Source organism: Sarcophilus harrisii, chromosome 1, assembly GCF_902635505.1.
Source record: "Sarcophilus harrisii chromosome 1, mSarHar1.11, whole genome shotgun sequence".
NCBI classification, from domain to species: domain Eukaryota; kingdom Metazoa; phylum Chordata; class Mammalia; order Dasyuromorphia; family Dasyuridae; genus Sarcophilus; species Sarcophilus harrisii.
The window spans coordinates 497,680,233-497,693,588 of NC_045426.1; the positions used below are offsets into that span (position 1 = coordinate 497,680,233).

A 13,356-nucleotide genomic window follows, 5' to 3' on the forward strand; every position below is an offset into this window, starting at 1 on the left:
CCTCCTTCCCTCCCTCTTTTCTTCCTTCCTTCCTTTCTCCTTTCTTCCCTCCTTCCCTCCCTCCCTCCCTCCCTCCCTCCTTCCTTCCTTCCTTCTTTCCTTCCTTCCTTCCTTCTTTCCTTCCTTCCTTCCCTTCTTTTTGTCTCTCTGTCTCTCCCTTCTTTCCCTCCCTCTCTTTCCATTTCTCTCTTTTTCTTCTTTTCTTTCTCTTCCTGTGGATATTCTGCCCAAAGTAATGTAAATTTTGATCCCTGAAACCTCAAAAGATGTCGTGGGGATCACAGGCTAAACTTCTTTCTTAAGGACCATACCTTAAATCCAAATCACTCTGGTTCTCATTGATTAGCCAACAAAACTTTTCAGATCAAGCCCCACTTGATCCTTGGGCCCTGATTGACTCACAATGAATGTAACTAATAATTTTTTTTTTCTATTTTGGCCAGAACTCTGAGGTACTTCCCCTTGCAGACTGATTTTTTTTTTACTAAGTAAAAAAGGCCATTTTTTTGCCCCACTTCTTTCTTACCTAGCCTTAATCATCAAATGATGTTGCCTCAGTCCAAACTGAGACCTATTAAAGAGCTTAGCTTAAAAAAGTCAAGATCTCCCATTTCATCCCAGGCTATCTCCAGTTGTTCTGATCTATAGCTGAGCACTGAACCAAAATGGAGTGAAGCAGGTGATTTTGCACAGCCCTCCTTCACTTAAATCCAATTCACTTGCATGTCATGGCATCATCTTCCCATATCACTGTTGTTTTTGAGAACAAAGTGCAAACTACAAGTGCAGGCACACCCCAGAGTTGGATGAAGTTTTATAATTTTGATAATTTAGATGATAGAGATTTTTTTTAAAGGCAACTAAAACTAACCCTACTTTTCCTTTTGGAAGCTTATTCAAATCAGTATTTTGAACCTTGGAGTTTTGCCTATCAGTAGAGCTGACATTTTAATTTTGGAAGATAAAAGAAAATATATTCATTGAAATAAAATGGTTCCAAGTTAGCTGTGGTTAAGAAAAGACTTCTGAAGCAATACCAACAGTCTAGCTTATCTGATCTGATCACAGTAAAAGTCTAGGATTGTATGAAGGCCTATGACTGTTTATGAAATAGGATACTCCTTCATAGGGAGTGATGTAAATCCTGGCTCAGTTGAGGTCATGAGCTAGGATTGTGTTTTCAGAAGAAGAGGAAATAGAAATTAAAACTCTGTAACCTTTCCAAAAAGCTTGTGCAGAAACCCTTAAGACTTGAAGTCATGGTTTCTCTGGAGACACCTAGCCCCTTTGACAGTTCCTTTTAACATTTGGTTATTCTCTTTACAAGTTTATAAGGAGCTAAGACATCAAGGAGCCACATACTGAAGGCAGAACAATATTAACTAAGCAAACATTTTCTTTTTCTCAGATCTTTTTACATTTCATTGATTTTTTCTAAATTGGGAAAATGTTTGATAACAATTTAGAAATATTCAAACAGCAGGATATTAGAAAGGGTCTTGGTGGAAAGATAAGAAAATTAGCACAGAAAATTAGCAAAAAATTAAATTCAACTTCTAGGCTGCAACTTGCCACTTCCTAGATGTGACTGGGCAAATTGCTTAATTTCTCTGAAACTTAGGCACCTCAAATGTAAAATAAGAAAGAAGCTCTAAGATCTGTTCCATATCTGAAAAATCTGTTGACCTTCTCCAAGCCCATCATTTTACCCACAAAGAAAATAAACTCCAGAGAAGTTAAATGATTTATTCGAAGTATTAAATCAAGCTAATAGCAGAACCAGGAGTTCTTTGTTTTTTTTTCTTTCCATATTTCAGTATCATTCAATACATCAGTATTCTAGTGCTTTGTCTAAAGAAGTTAGAAATACAACAAAAATCTGTCAACTTAATGAATTCAATCAATTTCATAGGAGACATGGTACTCTGCTCTATCCACTACATAATGAAGACCTAGACTCTATTGATGTGATTTTAGTCCAGCCTGTAACAAGTGTCCCTGAGCAAATCCCAACTTCTCAGTGCTTAACTAAAGAAGTCCATTTGGCAGCCCAATTTGGGCCTAGAAACCTTTAATGTAACCAGTTCATTATCTTCAAAATCATTAGATTCTTGGCTACTTTTTGTTTGTCTGTACACATACTGTTGCATTCTATACTCTGATACAATTCTCACTGCACCCCATGTAATAAATACAGATATAGGCATAGAAGTTGATATAAATCTAGATCTAAATTCATATATATGTATAGATATAGATTATATCTATCTATCTATATATAGGTATAGATATAGATTCAGATAAGGATTTAGATATGGATATAGATGACATGGATATAGTTCATCACTATGTTTCCTATGCCCACAACTTATTTCCATTTTCAAGACGAGCTATCTCTCCATCAACTTACTTCCATATCTGCCATAAAGACAGTACTAGTTCTTAATATTTATATATTGCCATCAAATGATTGGTGGTTCCAAGAATATGACCTTATTAGTTTGAATGCCAAGTTTCCACAGGTATAATTAACAGAGAAAAAGATTAGTCAGCTTTGGGACAGCATCCTGCTTTTCCTATTTAAAAAAAAGAAAGAAAGAAAGGGGAAAAAAAGAATATCAAGTGAAGGAACTGGGTAACAATAGAACAGAGTTAATTAAGAATTCAAGTTCTATATCACTATTGTGTATCTACTGCTACCAATAATTAGCAATGCTTTATGAGTGTTATCTCCAACACAAACTGGTTTCTTTTTTTTGCTGAGGCAATTGGGGTTAAGTGATTTGCCCAGAGTCACACAGCCAGGAAATGTTAAGTGTCTGAGCTCAGATTTGCACTCAAATCCTCCTGACTTCAGGGCTGGTTCACCATCTAAATTCTTTTTCAAACCACTTGACTTTTAACACAGACCCTTTCTACTCCACTCCAGTCTTCTTAAATTTTTTTTCCCTCCCACCTACTCTAACATCCAGTAATCCTGGTCTCATTGTTTCTCATACAAGAAACTCCATGCCTAGAATTATCTTCCTGTTCATCTCTGCCTCCTAGCTTCTCTGATTTCCTTCAAGAATAAGATAAAATTGTACCTTCTATAAGAAGTCTTTCAGTAAGGTCCTTCTTAATATTAGTGCCTCATCTCTGAGATTATCTTTCATTTGTCCCGTATATTTTGTATGGATACAATTGTTTACATTTAGTGCATTAGACTACAAACTCCTTGAGGACAGGACTGCTTTTGTCTTTCTATCATCATTTATCTCTCCCTTTAACACAGTACCTGGCACAAAGTAAGTATTTAATAGATGCTTGTTGTTATTACTCTAATGATTTGAGGACTCAGTGGAACTATTTTAAAAGCACAGATTGCAATTTGTCACCAGGTGACTTTTTGGACACAATCATGGTTTATTCATTTACCATGTCCATTGTAGGTCCAAATAAAGCTTTCATTTGGAAGATTGAAGAAGTTAGCAGCAGCAACAGCAGCCCCTACCCCTTATTCTTGCCACCACCTATCCCTTCTATTGGGAAGATTAGGAAAAAGGGTCATGCTTAGTGTCCTAGTTTTAAAGACTGCAGAAGCTCCTCCCTAGCTATTGGCAAAAAGTTGTTCTGGGTTCTTTGCAGCTGCTCCAGAAACCTTTTTTTGACCTGACTTGTTTCCTGTGTGGCTTATTTACTGCTTTGGCCCATGACTCTGATCTTCATCTCCTATCTTGGAGCCTATTATTGCCCAATTCTGCAGCCTACTTCCCTTTCTGTCTCTGGTTCTTTCAGAATTTGTTTTTGTTCATATCTTTTGCTACAGAAAAGTCCAGGTTTCTGCCCTGATCCAGATCTGTTGTCAGTCAACAGGCCTTTAGCCAGCAGCACTATGTAGGGGTACTTTTTAACCTGAACTCAATAAAACTTTTCACTATCCTATGCTATAAGCCCTGCCCCTGGATGGAGCAAGGATGGGCAGGAATTTGTGTAGGGAAAAGAAATAATTGACATGCTTAGGGATAGCAAATGTGAATTTGAATTGCCCATGAGCATCTAGCCTTTTGGCTTTTCCAAAGACCAACTGATTTAAGACTAAGTTGGAAGTAGTATGCATAACCTCATGTGGCTGACACATATATAGTACTGGTGAATATTAATTGCTTAAGCTATAACAGTGAAACTTTCCTATGAGCAACACTAAAATTGTACAATCTCAGCCAAATATCAATTAGTTATTCTTCTGTATGTAGTAGTGGAACAGGAATTCACAGATACTCCTCATGGTAGCTGAGAAGCTATTTTGTAAGTGACAAAAATACACAAGTTAAAAACAAATTTAGTTGATAGATGCTGTCCCATTTTGGATCAGGAATAACTGATTTAGATAGATTGTCTCATGCAGCTCATTAGATAGAAAATTTTGAAAATTTAGCCAGTTTTCAAAATTAATTCTATGTAGAGAAAAACTTTTATTAAAGCTTTATTCTGGGTGGGGAGAAGGAGGGGAAAAGTTGAAACAAAAGATTTTGCAAAGATCAATGTTGAAAAATTACCCATGCATATATTTTGTAAATAAAAAGCTATAATAATAATAAAAAAGTCTTATTCTTTTTTCTAAATTTACCATTAACATGGCCATTAAAACTCTGGATTGTTTGTGCCTTGTGTTACTTATATTAGCAACTAGCAAAAATAAGCAAGAAGATACTCTTTTTAGAATATTCTGGAACCAATGAGCTATGACTGCTTCCATTTTTTCCTCTTTTGTGGGCTTGCAAACTTGTGTTTATGACTTCACTTCAAATTTCCACGATTTCTGCCTTACTTTTATTTCCCACACAGTGCAGGCCAGGCTGTTGTCAGTAACTTGTGAAGTCTGGTCTACCTTAGCAAAGTGGTGCCATTCTTGGTGTGGTCATAGATCCAAGAAAACAAGAGTGTTTGGAATTAGCAACATAAGCCTCAGCTGCCTTAAACAGCTGAGCCAGATTTAGTATTCATTTAAAAAGAAATGGACTAGAGAATTTTTTAATGCAAAAAAAAAGTTTCTGAAAACATTATATGAATATAGGAGATACTTGGCTATTTTTTGCAGCTGAGGAAGATAATCTGGCACAAATGAGGCATTTTAGAGGAACTTTGAAGAAATAGTGAGGCAGGAAATTCTGGGAAGGCAGAGAAGTAGAACTTGGTAGAATTCCAGAAGAACAAGTAGAAGAAAGAAGAGAAAGGAAGGGGTGAGAGATGGTTGGAATTTGGATTTCTATATAAGACTCCCCTAGACAACAGCTGAGGATAGTTTCTGTTTGAAGTAGAGTTTTAACAAGAATATGGTAATTAAGAATGCCACGCTGCCAAGCAAGCAAACCAGTAACATGATGTCATGAGAAAGAATGGAAAAGCCTGCTTAGGATTAGTCCTCCATTAGCCATGAGAGTGAACCACAAGAGCTAAGAACTGTCATAGAAAACAAAAACAAAAAAACAAGAGAAAATTTTAAATGACCCATGCAGAGTACACTACGTTTTTATTTCTACCAAGGTTAAAAATAATTCTGATGAGGATGAAAAGGAATTGTCAAAATAAAATAACTTGGATACAGAACTAGCCAAACAATTTAGGTTTTCAAAATATATGTATGGTAGGTGAAAATAGAATTGTTAACTATTTGATGAGTCCACCAACAATGTAAAGCTGAGAACTAGTCCAACCATTCTGAAAAGTAATTTGGAATTATTCAAAGAAATTAACTAAAATGTCCATATTTTTGACACAGTATTGAGAGGAAAGACATTGAGTTATATTTTGATATGTTGAGTTTGAAATGCTTATAAAATATCTAGTTTGAGATGTGGAACTGGAGAAAGAGTAGGACTAGATCAGGAAATCACCTGTAGAGTCATGACAATTGAACTAAAGGGAGCCGATGAAATCACCAAACAAGGTATAGAAGAAGAGAAGAAGAAAAGCATCTTTGGAAGACTACCATGTTTAGTGGGTATAAGCTGGATAAAGATCTGGCAAAGTAGATGGAGAAAGAATACCTACCAGACAGGTGGAAGAAAAGTAAGGGAAAACAGGATCATGAAAACCTAGAAGGGACAAATCTAGGAGAAGGAAGTGAAAGACAACTTTAAAGATATCAAGAAGAATGAAGATTGAAAAAAGTTTCAAAGGTATAACTTTCTGTGTGTGTCTGTGTGTCGAATGGAGACAAAATTCACAAGAGTTGAACAAGTCAAGGAATTGAAAATTCAGGTCATTAGAAGGGGTATTGAACTTTTTTGGAAGGAAGGGGAGCAAACTAAAGGTCTAGAGATCTTAGCAATAAGGATCTGGAAGTAAACTTTAAGGCTACTTTATGATGATGGGAAAAGGTAGTCTGAAAGTAACATTTTGGAGTCTGGAGGATACCAAATTCTTTTATCTAACTCTATGTGCTAGGGAATGTGATGGAAATGCAATCAATTTTGGAGAATGCAAAGAGACATAATGTCTTCAGAAGAAGAAGATTTCAGGGAGTCCCAGAAGATGGAAGGAGGTCCATGACAGGATTTCAAGAAGACACAATAGAAATAGTAGAGAGAGGAGGCTTCAAAGGCTTCAAAAGGTATAGGCATTAGGACCAGGAGATCATTATATACTTCAACAACAATACTATATGATAATCAATTCTAATGGATGTGGCCCTCTTCAACAATGAAATGAACCAAATCAGTTCCAATAGAGTAGTAATGAACTGAACCAGCTATACCCAGCAAAAGAACTCTGGGAAATGAGTGTGAACCACTACATAGAATTCCAAATCCCTCTATTTTAGTCTGCCTACATTTTTTATTTCCTTCACAGGTTAATTGTACACTACTTCAAAGTCCTATTCTTCTTGTGCAGCAAAATAACTGTATGGACATGTGTACATATATTGTATTTAACTTATACTTTAACATATTTAACATGTATTGGTCTACCTGCCATCTGGAGGAGGGGGTGGGGGAAAGGAGGGGAAAAATTGGAACAAAAAGTTTTGCAATTGTCAATGCTGAAAAATTTACCCATGCATATATCTTGTAAATAAAAAGCTATAAAAAGGTATAGATATTTTAATAACTTTTTGGGCAAAATTCCAGTTGCTCTCTAAAACAGTTGGATCAATTCACAATTCCACAAACAATAAATTAGTGTTTCATCTTTTCCACACTCCCTCCAACATGTCACTTTCCTCTTTAATCATTTTAACCAATCATTTTGTCTTCTTTCCCCTTGTTGATCCCATGCTGATGCCAGATATCCCACCTCTGTGAACTGGAGCCTCAAAATAGGTAGGTACATGTTAGGAGCAGTTGACACCAGATAGTTAGGACCCAATAGAATAGCAAGGAGGATCTGAAATACTTTTGGATAGCAACTAGTCTCGTAAAGGGGAGGAAAGAAGGGTAACATTATAGCTCTTTTGGGAGAAGGGAACATGAAATTTAATCTTGACCCTCAGATGTTTGTATCTGGGGCAAAGCCTCTGCTGTTCTATGTTAACTCTGGCTCAAGATGGAAGAATTTGTTGTAGTACTTACAAATCAAGACTTTTTTCCTCCTTAGTACTCGTTATATAGTGAGCTGAACTAGTACTATAAGTATTACTAAGTTGGTGAATGAGGAAGGCCATGATAAAAGCCATAAGAATCTACTTTTGGGCTTTCTCAGCGGCTTTCCATAGGTGACAGTGTATCAAGTGACTATACTGGTGGCAAACATTACAAAAGTCTTTCCATCTTTCCCATGTTCACATTATCTGACAGCATTTTTTATCTTATTTTAATAGTATTTTATTTTTCCAAATATATGCAAATATAGTTTTTAATATTCACTTTTGAAAAAACCTTGAGTTCCAAATTTTTCTCCCTTTCCTCCTCCTCTTTTCCCTCCCCAAGACAGCAAGAAATCTGATAGAGATTAAATACATGGAATTCTTCTAAACATATTTCCATATTCATCAAGGTAAGCCAAAAAAGAAATCAGATCAAAAAGGAAAAAAAACATGAGAAAGGAAACAAACAAACTAACAAAAAACAACTATCTTTGATCCACATTCAGTCTCATAGTACTCTCTCTGGATGTGGATGGCACTTTCCATCACAAATCTATTGGAATTGCCTTGGATCACCTCATTGTTGAAAAGAGCTAGTCCATCATGGTTGATCATGACATAATCTTGTTATTGTGTACTGTGCTACTAATGAGCACTTATTCTGAGTCCTCAGTTCACAGAGGTGGGATATGGGCCATCAACATGGGATCCACAAGGGGAAAAAAAGGCAAAATGATTAGTTAAAATAATTAAAAGGGAAAGTAGACAAATGTTGGAGGAGGTATGGAAAAACTGAAACAACACTTGGTTCTGCTCACTTCACTTAGTATCAGTTCTATAAGTTTTTCCAGGCATTTCTGAAACCAGTCTGTTCACAATTTCTTATGAAATAATATTATTCCTTTACACTCATATACCATAACTTATTCAGCCATTCCCCAACTGAGGGGCATCTAGTTAATTTTCTGGCAATATTTTCAAAGAGCTCCTTAAAATAGACCATCACCAGAATTCTACTGTAGCCTTGAGCATATGCAAATTACACTGACATCAGTAGCATTAAAATTATCGTCTCTTACCTCGAACAAAGACATATGCACTGTATTGCTCATAATATTCTCCCATCCGCACACGGAGGGTGTAGAGTCCCTCATCCTCTTTATTGAGATGAGAAAAGGTCAATGTTGCTCGATCCCCACTCCATTGTGTTTGAACCCATTTTGATGGAGAAACAAGTATCCCTGGAAAACAAAAATGTAAGCAGAAAAGTTGATTTTGTTATAGTCACACACTATTGGGTTTCTATAAGAACTCCCTAAGGTAGAAAATATTGCATGTCCTATCAAACCTGGTTGATGTACTGCTCACTCATCTCCCTGGGACTTTCTCTATTATGCTAGAGAAACCTCTTCATGCTGGAAGCTCACTCTACCCCTGGAATACTTCTTTCCAGTGTTTAGCATAATTCCTGGCACATGGTAAACATTTAGTAAATGCTTGTTGACTGAGTCATTGACTGCCAAACTGTTTTTCCCCCATTCTTTTTAAATCTTTATTATAAGGCATGGTCTAGTGGGTAGGGAAGTGGATATGTTATATCAATTAAAGAATTGTCTGAATGTTTTGGACATTCTACAACTGTAGAACAGGGGAAAACAGCAGAAAATTGGGTTCCGTTCTGTTTTATAGCTTACAACTTATGTGTCTTCAATTTAATCACTTCAACTCTCTAGACATTAGTTTCTTCAACTATAAAATGAGGGGATAATTCCCCAAGGTCCCTTTCAGCCTTAATGTTTATGACCCAAGGTACTCTGCTTCCCTAGGGTTTCTATGACCAGTTCTAAAATGGATATGCCCATTGAGGGGCTTTTGAGCATGGTCAGTTTGTTCAACATAGTACACATCTGACCCATGGATAGAAGAATACTCCTTTGATGGACTGCTTGCATCTTTAAAACTGGCAAGACTGAACTATTCACTCTTTCTGTGCTCATTTCCATCATCCTCTTTATATTGCATTCTTTTACGGTCACTCTGATCTGTTGTGTTCAGAAGGTGAAGGTCCCACAGCAAAGACACTGTGAATTGAATGATGAGAATAGGGCTATCCTCCATAGCTGTCTCTCTTTTCCCCCTGGACTCCAATAAATGGGTCGGGAGGGTGTTTGCTTCTGTTCTGTGCTGTTTGTCCTCAGTTTCAGGTGCTAGAGGGACTCATGGTGATGTTGGAGTCAGTATTGCAGATGAGATGGTACAGTCAGCCATCCTGGCATAGAAACCCTAAGAAACAAAAGTACCTGGGCCTTGAACCTGAGTGGGATTTTGGACTGGGAACTGGAACTGTGCTCTACAGAAAACAAGCTAAACTATGAAATGAATTGCTTTTTCTTCCCCAGGTGTAAGGAAGGAGAGGGAGTTATACCATCCATATGTTAAAGGGAACATGTATATTTGTGATTATATCTTTTGAAGTAAATATTTCTCTGTAAAAGCTAATTTAATTGTTTGTAGTAAAGTGTAACTGTAATGTAGGGGACTACCTTCCATACTTGGGGGGAATCAATAGCAGAGAACTTAGAAATCCCCAGATTCCTTAAAGGTACCAGAGAACCTTGTTAGGAAAATAGGTAAAAATCTAACACATCCAGCTATCAGGCAGTGGGAGCCAAGGTGATCAGCATTACATATTCTATGACAGTAGCTTCATTATAATTCTCAATAAATGATGGCTAATTAATTGATTGAACAAGTTTTTAATATTCTTCTTGCCTAGACAGAATAAATTTCTGAGAATTTCACTGAAATCTCTAAAGGTAAAAAGGTTTAATACTTGAAAGTTAGAGAAAATGAGTGAGTGCTATGTTCTTCATATCTCTTATTTTCTATGGTTATCTTCATTCCTGAACCTTCTGATTGGCTCAGAATATCCATGGGACTCTCTCAGGTCTGCTCTCATCTAAATGCAAATGGAACTGAGTAGGGAGGACATTTTCCTAAAAGCTAGTAATTTTTCCCGTTTCAACTGAAAGTAGAGAAGGCCAACATAAACAGATGTGCATCTTCCATTAGTGAAAACACATCTCACATATTTAAATATGATCTGAGATTTGTGATCTAGGTTTGCAGCAAATGAATGCTCAGGGTGTGCTGTCACTCATTGTCCATTCCTTATTTCAAGCTGCTCAGCCTTTTCTCGGGGCTGCCCTCATGCTGTGAAGCCAGATCTTGGAAACCAGCATTGATTTACCTGCTTATGAAGAAGTGCTGAAGAGAGTTGTCAGGATTTACACTCACCATTTCTGAGCCACTGAACTTCTGGCTGGAAATGTTTAATCTCAGGGCAAATAACAACACGACAGCCCAGACTCATTGTCTCGCCCTCTCTTCCAAAAGATACATCGAACTTGTCATCAAAGTGGATTTCAAACTTGGAAGCAAAGCCATATGGGGTAACACCAACTGAGCCAAAATAACAGCAAAACAAAAAGGAAAAAATGTGGTCATTTATTTTATCTTGTCCAAATGGCATTAAGAATTTTAATTGGAGAAGAATGAAGGAGTTGGGGCAGCTTTTGATAAGACTGATAGAATTACTTGTTTGAAGGGGAAGCAAACTTCAAAGGCTCACTAGACATCAACATCCCAAAGATCTAAGGAGCATAGCTAGAAAGCCAGATGGTACCTCAGAGGTCACTGAGTCCTTCCTCTAACATTAAAACAAAATAACACAAAAACTATTCAGCATTAGTTCAGGGGCAGTATTCTCAGGTTAGACAGTTGACTTTGAAGTCAAGAAAATTGAGTTCAAGTCCCATCTTTGACATATTCTGGCTAAGTGACCGCCAGCAAGTGACTCAATCTCTCAAGGCCCTAGGGAACCCTTGAAAACTATATGTCACATAGAAGAGGCTATTCTTCCTTGACTGAGGTAGTTTTCTCACCTGAGAGTTCCTGTACCAATGAAAGCTATCTTTATATACATCTAACTACAGGAAAATCCTTAATAAGGGGTCATGATATACCATGGATTCAGATGTGCTACAGATTGAATCATCACTCCCTACCCCCATCCCCCATGTCTCTGTCTCTATCTCTGTCTCTCTCTGACTTTATCTCTTTGTCTGTCAGTCTGTTGTCTGTCTGTCCATCCATCTGTCTGTCTGTCTCTCTGTGCCTCTGTCTTTGTCTTTTCTCTCTGTCTCTTTTTTCCCCACCCTTTAGGCTGGAAGTACAATAACTTCTCAGTACTTTAATTCCTTAGGGAACCTGGGGACCCTCAGCTCTTGGGGGACTCCTTGTATTGATACCATACTTAATATAGACACCCAATTGTCAGAGCCCTACACTCAAGCTGTGCACCAACCTCAGCCTCCTCAATAAAAGTTAGAGGGATTACAAGAATGGGCCACCAAGGCCCATCAGAGTTCTAATGGAATTCTACAGCACTTGGAGAAAGCAAGAAACCAACCAAGAGAATCTCAAAAAATAAAAGTCACAGACACCCAATGATAATATTGCTAAAAATGCAATTTAATGTGTGATTTAGCAATCATATTTTTTTTTGAAAATTCTGTACTATCAGTTTACTTTTGAGGTTTTGAATGAATTTTAAATGAAGAAAAAATTTAGCAAACTTACAGCTGAGGGGCATGGTGGAAGCTCCAGCATGGAAACGAGTCTCATCATACTCTCCTTTGTATCCTAGGAGACAGAGGGGGAAAGTGTGAAAATAAGTGATGTGCTTTTCCCACCACCATTCATCTAACATTTTATCATATGTATATATATATATATATGCATATATATATACATGTAGGCATATAGATGATATATTAATAAGCAACTAAAATTAAAATTTTTTGCAAACCTACTCTTTACTACGATGGAAGCATAAGCAGAGAGTTCTCCTTTAACATTCATAGCAGAAGCCCGATACTGAGCAGTGTCTTCAAAATCACATCTGAAAGAACATTATGCAAATGATTAGTCATAATATCAACACTCCTCTTAATTAGTAGCTTTGAGATTAAAGAGCTCTTTCTTAACATGGGGAAATTACAAATGAGAATCTAACAAATGGCTCTGGGGTGGTGGTATTAAGGCTAATGTCTCTGATCCAGCTAATTAGGATCCTTTATAAAGCTAAAAGGATATTCATTGTAAGGATGGTACCCAGGAGAAGAGTATGGGGGGGAGGGTGAACAGTCTTGCTCCAGCAGCTACCTATCATTGCTACTAGAAGACAAAGTGAGACTGCCCCAGCATGCATTGGCTTCTTTGTCTAGTGGTCCCTGAGCATCCTCACACAGAAGCATAAATAATTGGTGACTAGAGCTTAGCCCAGCTGGAAGCAGACTAACTTCAACTGTTCCATTCTCTTCAAGTTCTACCATCCAGATTTCACTCTGAGGTTGCAATTTGTACCTTGTTAAAGGTACTGAAGAGAAAGAAGTTTTCTCTGTCCTTGGAGAGAGAGATTTCATTTGGAAAGTTGAGACAGGCCCCAAACTCCAAAACCACACTCTAGCCTTGGGAGAATATCCTTGGAAGAGACTGTTTGACCCTAAGTCTAGCCCCTGCTACTCTGAGAATGACATTTTTCTTTTCCTCTATTCCTCTATTCTCCCTAGCCATTTAAGCTGCCATCAGTTAGCCTCCTGAAAAGACCTCTGATCCTCTTCACCTTCAGACATTTACTCCCCCAAAAGTGAAGATACCCCAAGGAAGATAGACTGCCACAAGAACATGCATTCTTCTGAGTCACCCTTAGACAAACTCCAGATTCT

General features: G+C 37.4%; 1 protein-coding gene across 2 annotated transcripts in view; it reads right to left on the minus strand.

Annotated features, from left to right (window-relative positions):
- MYOM1 (myomesin 1) overlaps nt 1-13,356 on the minus strand; it is a 153,800-nt gene that overhangs the window by 96,119 nt on the left and 44,325 nt on the right. For both annotated transcript variants that reach the window (XM_031946590.1, XM_031946591.1), the window contains exons 7-10: nt 12,442-12,530; nt 12,209-12,271; nt 10,865-11,029; nt 8,647-8,808 (exon numbers count right to left, since the gene is read on the minus strand). In XM_031946590.1, the coding sequence (XP_031802450.1) occupies nt 8,647-8,808; nt 10,865-11,029; nt 12,209-12,271; nt 12,442-12,530 (479 nt within the window). The remainder of the gene's footprint in view (nt 1-8,646; nt 8,809-10,864; nt 11,030-12,208; nt 12,272-12,441; nt 12,531-13,356) is intronic.